At 33.6% G+C, this 9,797-nt stretch overlaps 2 protein-coding genes across 2 annotated transcripts in view; both read left to right on the forward strand.

The window, feature by feature from the left end:
• The window catches only part of LOC119837121 (divergent protein kinase domain 2A), a 2,942-nt gene extending 2,077 nt beyond the window's left edge, over positions 1–865 (forward strand). The window contains exon 3 of the mRNA XM_038362626.1: positions 238–865. Within this exon, the coding sequence (XP_038218554.1) occupies positions 238–673 (436 nt within the window). The 3' untranslated portion in view covers positions 674–865. The remainder of the gene's footprint in view (positions 1–237) is intronic.
• Positions 866–1,005: 140 nt separating this feature from the next.
• On the forward strand, positions 1,006–7,651 carry LOC119837028 (G patch domain-containing protein 1 homolog). The gene is made up of 10 exons (XM_038362508.1): positions 1,006–1,205; positions 1,667–1,857; positions 2,398–2,536; positions 2,907–3,088; positions 3,336–3,557; positions 3,778–3,930; positions 4,378–4,525; positions 5,152–5,575; positions 6,118–6,324; positions 6,846–7,651. Exons 1-10 carry the CDS (start codon positions 1,136–1,138, stop codon positions 7,648–7,650), a joined length of 2,541 nt encoding a protein of 846 aa, XP_038218436.1. The 5' UTR covers positions 1,006–1,135; the 3' UTR covers position 7,651.
• Positions 7,652–9,797: the final 2,146 nt, after the last annotated feature.

Genomic DNA, 9,797 nt, shown 5'->3' on the forward strand with positions numbered 1-9,797 from the left:
TCACGTCAAAAAGTTTATTGCGCTAACTATGTCAGTTTATGTACTGAAAGTATAATTTATGCTGAGAAACAAAATTTTTTATTTGTTTTACTAGAAACAAAATTGTTTACTAAAAACAAATGACTCATACATGTTGTTACTTATTATAATTTTAAATGTGTTCCATTTGGTTTCAATATAACATTATTTAAAAATTTACACTTCACATCAGGGCACTGATAAATTTGAATTTTTCAGATTTCGTTTCTACCTAATGGACTGGTCTCTGGACAACATAGTGGCAAATGAAAAAGATGAGATTAGCTTTGTGGATCTAGAAGATGTAGTCATACTTGATAAAAACATATCGCCAAAGAAAGATCTCCCTGATTGGTATCAACGCTATAACAGAGAAGCTTTAGGACCTGGCTTTACATTTTCTATTGAGAATATGTGCAGGCATCATCTCAGTGATCATAATATATGGGCTGCTTGCTATGTCTTGGCGGGTGATGATAACCCATTTCTTTATCCCATACCCAAAGAAATCAACAGCACAAGACCTCATTTTGATAGGCTCCTACATAGTTGTCTTCATGGAGATGACAAATTTCGTACAGCTGGCAAGCTACAACATGTAATAGAAGATATGTTGCTTGATGAAAAAATTATCGCTTTGGGTACGATAAGATAATTTGTTTGCGTTACAAAAGTATACTTTTTTTTCTGTGATATTAGTGTTTAGTCAAACAAATCTGAAATCCATGCTTCTGAAAATGATAAATTTTATAAGCGCGAACACTAAATTTAATTTATGGTTGTGAGGAATGGTATACAATTTTCGTTTATGCATTTTGTTATTTAAGTTTTTAATAAATATGATGGATCATGTATGAAAATGATTTTTATTCTTCCCCCTATGGCTGAATTACCACAAAAAAAAATCACATTTGACATTACAATTACACAGTGACGGGTGACGTACAGATAGCGTATGTCATGAGATGACAATGACAGTCCATGAAACATGTTTTCAGTTTGGGGTTGACTGTGTTTATTAAAAAAGTCGTTTTATGCCCTGTTCTAAATATGATAAAGTAATATTTTGTTCTCTGAGAATAGTTCTTAAATTATTTCCTTTAAAAATCTGATCATAATGACTGATTCGGACAGTGAAGATGAAAATATTATCCGGTACGGCACCCCCCTTGAACCATATGAAGAAGGTTTGTAAATAAATAATTACACTATCTAATTCATTACATTTCTTTTAAAATTTATCGCCAATATTTCATTCTAATACATGTTGAGTCCTCGACTTCATTCGTGTGTTCAGTCTATTTGTTATGTGTGACTTCCGTGTATCTCGGCGTCAAATTTTTGATTCGGCAAGCGGTTGTGAAACACTGATAAGTTTTCCATCTTTGCATTCTCTTTTCCTCTCTAAAATAGTATTTAGATTATTAGTATTTATTTATCATATTAAGATTTTTAAAGAAGTTGAAGAAACATATTATATTACACTGACATACACAAACATGAGTTTTTCAAAATACTAAATTTGATTTTATTATGAATACATATAGTCGGATGTGATAATGTCCCCTTATTTAGGGTAGGTTTATATATTTCGAAAATACCATTAAATGGCTTTTACAAAAATATTTAATTTTATCTATCATGCCAGATGAAATACCATCAAAGCGTAAATACCAACAACCAGCTGACCAATATGCAGTTGATGACCATGGAAGGCGAAGGTTTCATGGTGCTTTTACTGGTGGCTTTTCTGCTGGGTACGGCAACACAGTTGGTACACCTGAAGGATGGAGTCCGGCAACATTCAAAAGTTCACGATCAGAAAAAGCACAGCGTTCTGTAAGTATTATAATATTTAATTCTTCATATTGGATTATCATTAATTTTTTGCAAATGATTTGTTGCCTAGTTTTAGGATTACTGATAATTCTTTCATCAGGTAAAGTATATGGTTTTCAAAGAACTAATTTGTAATACTACCAACAGTAACATAAATGTAAACCTATGAGGATAGATATATAGTATATATGTATGTTTATTGCTCTTTAATGTGAAGCCACTTAATGGATTTCAATTATAATCGGCAGTAATGTAGTTTATGTACCTACCAGAATAACACATGTACTTCAAAAATACTTCCTTTTGCCATGGGTTTCTCTACATATGTGTGATGCATAGTGTAATAAATCTGCTCCAATGATTGATTATTGACAGTTATTCAATCAGTTAATTACTTATTTAATTATTTTCACTGATTTTGATTATTTCACTTATGAGTCACTCAGTCAGTTAATTATTTAATTATTTTTGATAGTGTCCACTCATCATGGTTATTAATGATTGCATAATAATATATTTAAATATTCAATACCATAACAGAGTCAAAGACCAGAAGACTTCATGGATGAAGAGGATAGAAGTGAATTTGGTATTGCTCCAAAACAAATGCAAACACATGGCGAGTTTTCAGGACAGAAGAGGTCCAGACAAAATAGGTTCCACGATGGTCCCATACCAGGTATTGTAATTAAATGTTTGTCTGTGTGTGTAGTGATTACATGCACTCATTACTGTACTTTTTGTGTGTGCTGCTGATGCAAATAATGTTTCAATTACAAACTACCCTCATACATTTTAATAAAAAATTTAAAAAAGTTTTAATTTCATATCATCCAGAATGTGATGTGTTATTTTATGGTAAATAAATTACTAATCACATTATTCTTATGCATACAAACTTACCACTTATTTGAATAATAATATTTAACCGAAATCTTTGTACTAATCACACACACATATTACCAAATATGATATACGCATTATGCATGTATTATAACAGTGATGTTTTTTTTTTAATACCAAACTAATAAATTACTATTATTTAATAGGTGAGCCGGTCCTAGAGCAACTACTGCGTCCCATTCACGAATCGGCCGCTGTAAAGATGTTACGTGCTATGGGCTGGCGGGAGGGGCAGGGTACGGGAGAGAGGCTAACTAAGGCTGAGAAGAAGAAGACAAAGAAGCAACATAAAGTTTATGGGTGTTATATGCCACCGGATATGCGACAGGTCATACAGATCAATAATTAATGTTTGTAATAAATGTATTGCTTGATTTTGAGGATTTATAGTCTTTTGTATTTATTTTATCATGAATTATTGATAAAATCGTTGTAGACAAAATGAAATTATATCTATGCATTGTATATGCAATTGTAGGTTCTCACATTATATATATAATGTACTATGTATGTTATAAAATGCATGTATGATGGTATTTTTTGGGAGTGTAAAATTAAAATTAAAATTTTTGCAGGAAAATCAACAGCAATCGGAAGAAAGTTCGGATTCGGAGTTCGAATATGAAACCCTATTTGCGCCAGACGATTATGAGCCTTATATCCTACAGCCTAAGAACGATCGCTTTGGCCTTGGTTACAGTGGCTTGAGTAGACATTCAGTACTGGGAAATTTAGTCGGTGAATATGGAAGTAGTGATACAAGGAGCCACTTGGTTATGAAGGAGAAAGGCAAAAAGGTACTATATTTCAAATTGTATTTAATTTTTTTTAATTATGTAGTTTTTTTTGTTTTGTTACTCAATAGCTCTTTGATTTAGAAGCGATTGGCGTAGCGTTTTGTGTATGACAGGAAATTGTTGTAATTTGGCCCCATTTTAGAATCTGGAGTGTTACCCTAACCCAGGAACGTCCTTTTTTGCCGGTAAACATTACAAAAACATTTTCAAAACATTGCAGGTCTCAATCCGCGGTCAGGCGTTCGGCGTGGGTGCGTTCGAGGCTGACGACGAAGACATCTACGCGAACGAAGACATGTCCCACTACGACTTTGCGATAGGTGGCGCTATCGAGAAGAGTGAACAGAAGAAACCTAAGGAGAGAGCCAGTAATGTATGTTCGTTATTATGTTTTGTTGTGTGTATAACTAGTCAATAACTTGTTTTATCTGAGTTAGTACTTTCGAAAATGAATAAAAAGAGTGTATTTAACATTGGTAATGGAATTTGTTTGTTGGAACGCACTAATCACAGGAACCACTGGTCTGATTTAAAAAATTATTTCAGTGTTAGATACCCTATTTATTGAGGAAGGCTATATATGTACCACGAGCAAAGCCGGGGCGAACCACTAGTTAAGTCTATATACTACTTTACCTTATAATCTAAAGCTGAAGTATTTGTTTGCTTTTTTTGTACACACGAAACCTTAGGTACTAATGGACCTATTTAAATAATTATTCCGTAATAAGTTCCATAAGCTATACAATGTCTATATATCTCGGTCGAAACGGTCGGGTAGACACGTATGATGTAATTTGTTTGAATAATTTTTTTTTAGGTGTTGCCAGGGTTTGTGAAAGCAAGCAAACCTCTTCCCAAAGTGCCCTCATTCCCGCCACCAGTTTTGCCCCGGGATTACAAGCCTGCCCCAGCTGGAATCAGACGCACTAGGTTTGAGGCAACTAGCGTGCCTCAAAGAGATCAAGGTACGTTTTATTTACACTTTAGTTCGCACCCGCGGCGTCACTTGCATGTTATACGGGTAAAAGGTAGCCCATGTTCTAAGCCAGAGTCTGATTTTATCAAATCTATGTCTTTATTAAATGCAGTACCGATTTTTGCGTGAAAGATTAACAAACATACACACATTCTTACAAACTTTCTTGTTTATAATTTATAATATAAATCAAATAAAAATAATCACCATAATCGGTTGACCCAGCGAAGCTCCTTTTTTTTGAAGACGGTTGAAAATATAATTCGATAATATTTAAATTATTCATTCATTCATTTCATTTATGTGAACTAAACTTACACACACATACTTGTAACTTATTCTTATTTGTTCTTATGAAACGGTTTGTGTTATCTGTATCCCCATGTACATTGAGTAAATAGTAAGCCCTAATCAGACTAAAAAAAAACCCAATTTTAATTATGTTATAAATTATAATGTATATAAATGAAATTACAAATATTATGTATATGAAGTTAAAGGGAAGGCACTATCTTCTGAGATATAGATAAATAACCTAGTTCAGACGGCAGAGCAATGTTGTAATTTTAATATTTGCTAATTAATTTTATTTTACTAATAAATAATTGTTTCCAGCCCTGGGCCGGCATGAGCTATCAGCCGAAGCGCGTGGTGCATTACTCGGCGAAACTCCAGTACCCCCACCGAAGGAAACACCGCAAAACGTGGAAACGAAGCCCAAAGAGCAAACGCAAGACGCGATCAACAAATTATTCGGGAAAAACGTCAATTTCGTGTCGACCAATGAGAAGAAAGAGGAGACAATGCCGGATTTCATTTCCATAAAAGATTCGGGCCGAACGGTGACGCCAGTGTTTAAACCGTTCGCGAGTGATCCCAAGAAACAAGCGAGATACGAGAGGTTTTTGGTTGGTGGAGGAGTGGGGGAGCGGGACGGTGATATGGGTAATGTCGGCGCGTGGGAGAGGGACAGGGAGATGTTGGAGTTTGAGCAAGCGGCCAAGTTGTATAGGCCACTGTCTGGTGTTATGGGTGATAGGTGAGTTGTTATGGAAATTGATATAATTATAATGTCGATATTTTATTTAGTTATAGATTTTGCTCTTTTGATTTGATTTTGTTTAGCCTGGGTTTCTGAATCAAGGATTGAATGAATTGTGGTGCATTTAATTAAAAAAGGGTTTTTGTACAAGGAAATATAATTATTCTTTATTCTACTATCTACTAATCTACTATCTACTATCCTACTTCCCACTAATATTATAAATGCGAAAGTTTGCAAGGATGTGTGTGTGTTTGTTGCTCTTTCACGCAAAAACTACTGAACCGATTGCAATGAAATTTGGTACGTAGATAGCTGGACAACTGGAATAACATAAAGGCAATTATTATATATTGTAATATTTATCCTGATATTCCTACAGGATACGGACTTACGCGGGTTCACCCGCGGGGCGCAGCTAGTACTTAATAATTGTGTAGAATGAATATTTTATATATTTATTTTGTGAGTTTGTTGTTGCATTTATAAATTATGAAGCATACAAATGTTTATTAGTAATATATTTAAATATGTAACAGATTCACCCACGCTACGCAACCCGACGAAGCGCTCAATCCGCTATGCGCAGTTGCAAAAAGTTCTACCAATTACGGTTTAGCAACTCCGGAGATGGAAGAGGCGGCTAAAAAGGGCGCGTTTGGTGTTATGACCAGGAGGAAGGTTGATTGGAGGCCTGAGTCCATCGTCTGTAAAAGATTTAATATACCTGAATTGGGAGGAAACACGTAAATATTTGGTTTAAAATACGTCAAAATTTATTAGAAAAAATGCTATCCTACTTAAATTATAAATGCGAAAGTTTGTAAGGATGTGTGTGCGTTTGTTGCTCTTTCACGCAAAAACTGCTGAACCGATTGCAATGAAATTTACACAATTTAGACAGCTGGACTACTGGAATTACATATACGCAACTTTTTATCCCGATATTCATACGGGCTCACCCTGGCTTGCTGGGGAGAAACTTAAACTATCAGTTCAGTAGTTTTTTATATTTTTTTTATTAGAAACTAATATAACAACTCTTTGATATATCAGTGTCGATGATATAGCCTAAGGAATATGAATTATAAAACAAATTTCAAGGTCTAAAAACTTATAATCAGAATTTAAATGCTATATTGTTTCTTCAGCGCTTATTAAAAATATGTCAATATTTAGGTGTCTCTATTCGGTTAAACAGAGCAAAAAAGCAAATATAATTTTAGTTTAATTAATGTACAGTTTCTATAAAATGATTTTATTTCAGTTATGCACAGCAAAAGGAAGACAAACCGAAAGTGTCATACTCAATATTCTCGTATATGGAATCGTCAGTACATGATAAAGACAGTTTCACTAAAGAACAGACCAAATTCAGCGGTTCCAAATCACTAAGCATAGATAATAAACCACAAACAAAAGCACCAAAAGTACAAGAAAATACGCCAATACTAAATGCACCGCACAAAAGAATGACGGTAGCAGAATTATTTCTAAAAGAATCTGAGAGGGATATGCAAAATAAAGAAACGCCTCAAGCACTCACTGAAACTATAGAGAAATTCGATAAAATGGATCTCTATAAAGCGATATTTTTGAGCGACAGTGAGAATGATGATGATAAGAAGACGGACAATGATTTTATTGAAAACCCGAAAAATGTTGAACGAAATACGTCACCTCCGCGTGGAATATTCGCGAATATTGACTTCGACGAAATTAATTCGTGGCGAAGGGCGCCAAAAGAAAAGGAAGATAAAAAAGATGCACAGAGCACAGATAATAAAGACGCTGATACAGGTAGAACTAATGAGACAGATAGCGGTAATAAAGCGGAACCCGAAGTTTACGGCCCTCAAATTCCAGTTAATTTACAGAGGAATATAGAAACAAATATTAATGAAAGTTTTAAGCCGAAGTTTAGAAGCAAGGAAGAAAGAAAAGATGACTCTGACTCAAGTTCAGATTCATGGGTGGACGCGAAAGAAGTTAAACACAAAAAGCATAAAAAGAAAAGTAAAAAACATAAATCGAAGCATAAGAAATCGAAACATAAGAAAAAAGATAAATAAATGTAGGAAATTTATGCCCTTTTTATTTATTTTTTATTTCTTGTAGAATATAATCTACTATATAAAAATAAGTCGGGTTTTCCTTCCTGACGCTATAACTCCAAAACGCACGAACCGATTTCCACGGTTTTGCATTCGTTGGAAAGGTCTCGGCCTCCGTGAGGTTTATAGCAAAGAAAATTCAGGGAAAATTTCAACAGAAAAACGGGAAATTCATTTTTCACATACAGCCATCTGGTAGCGAAACGAAGTTCGCCAAGTTTGCTAGTATATACTATTACTATACGATAACTTTCACATTACATACAAATTACCTTTATTTCAGTGATAACATAACATCAGTATAAAACTCTGCTTAAAAATACAATATACTCAATCTAAGTTAGGGGCTTGTTTGCACCAAATCACTGTAAGCTTATACTATTTTAAAAACATTATATACCTTAAGTCATTCAGTAAGTTATGAAGCATGCAGTAAATGCGAATGAATTAAATTGGTCTCTTGGTTCTTCACTTCTTTGATGTGGAGAATACAATATGCATGTATTTACGATAGCATCACCCATTGTTTACATTTATTATGGAACAAGTGGATGACATTGTATAGTTGTCGAGTTTAGCATTAATATTATACACGGTGATTCTACATAGTTAAAAATTTAATGATAAGTTTATAATGTGTTCTACTTCGATATAATGATCTTACTTTCACTCTAATTGAAAACTCTTTCTCCCAAACGGCGACGGCGAAAGTTGAAACTATAGCAATATAGTATTATATTATCTGTGCTATAGCACAACAGCACTAAGTAGAATAAAAACTGGGTTTCTTCAAATTTGAATAATATGTTACTGTACAACAGATGAAATAAATACTTCGATCCAAGTATAGCAATAGTTTTTGAAGATAAATGAAGCTACCAAAATGCGGGAAAAAATAAATAGACCAATTTTGAAGGTGACATACTCGTTTTGGATCGTATCTTTAGACAAAAATTTTACATGTAGGTACACGTGTAAAGAGATAAAATAAAATATGTAGACTCGTTCATTTTGAGCCATAGGTACACTTGCATAATTATCCATAGCTCGCATATAAGGTACTCGATATAAAATCTACATCTAATTGTGTAAGTATTTGTTGTATTTTTATAATTCAAAAATAAATGTGCAATATTATGATACAATCCTTGTCGTCTAATATATGCGACAACAATCGTCGTAATACCCATGTAAAATTCGATTTCAGTCGTCGTGCGCGGGAATTATAAACATCTGCGTTGGCGGTCATTGTCAACTATTTTTATGCAATGAAAACAAATTCATGTTTACAAAAATTCACGTAGAATTGTGCGTAGTATATTATAATTAGGTGAAACGACGAAAACATTACACAATACAGTTACGTCGAAAGTGTAGGTGTTGAGATCATTTCAAGGTTATTTACAATGGCGGGAAACGGAGCGAGTATCCTGTACGATACGCGAAACGCTTACCGAATATTAACAATAACAATCTTCCGAATAGTAGATATCATAATAATAAATCAAAACCAATAATTCACCAAACAACGTCTTCGATATCAATCAGTTTCATAGAACGATTTGTTTTGTTGATATGTGAAAAGTTCAATAATCAATATACATTGCTGCATTATTTTGAATTCTTTTTTTAGGGGGGTATGAAAAGTGTAATGTACTAGTATTTGCAATTATTATCATTAATGCCTCAGTTGTCAATAACATTGACGTGAGATAGAGATGCTGAATAGCTATAATGCTGCTGCAGAAAAGGAAGAAACATAAACTGTGATTAGACAGAGCTAGACTTATTAATTTTACATACATCTGAAAGAGAAACATATAAAACAGTGTTACAGCATTAAATTTTTTCGTCACGATTGGTACGCATGCGTCATAAGGCTATAACAGGGCAGTATTCAAACTTAAGTTTAATACAAAATTAATCTTAACTACGTCTAATATACATTTCACAAAATTTAATAATTAAGAGATGAACAAATTCATGCGAAAAGACTTATATGTTTGAGTTTTGTTGACCTTTATTTCAATACAATAAAACTAACTACATGTGCCAATTCTAAAACTATAAAGTTAATGTAGCTATAGAGGAACAAAACAATCCAA

This window comes from Zerene cesonia, chromosome 26 (genome assembly GCF_012273895.1).
Source record: "Zerene cesonia ecotype Mississippi chromosome 26, Zerene_cesonia_1.1, whole genome shotgun sequence".
NCBI classification, from domain to species: Eukaryota; Metazoa; Arthropoda; class Insecta; order Lepidoptera; family Pieridae; genus Zerene; species Zerene cesonia.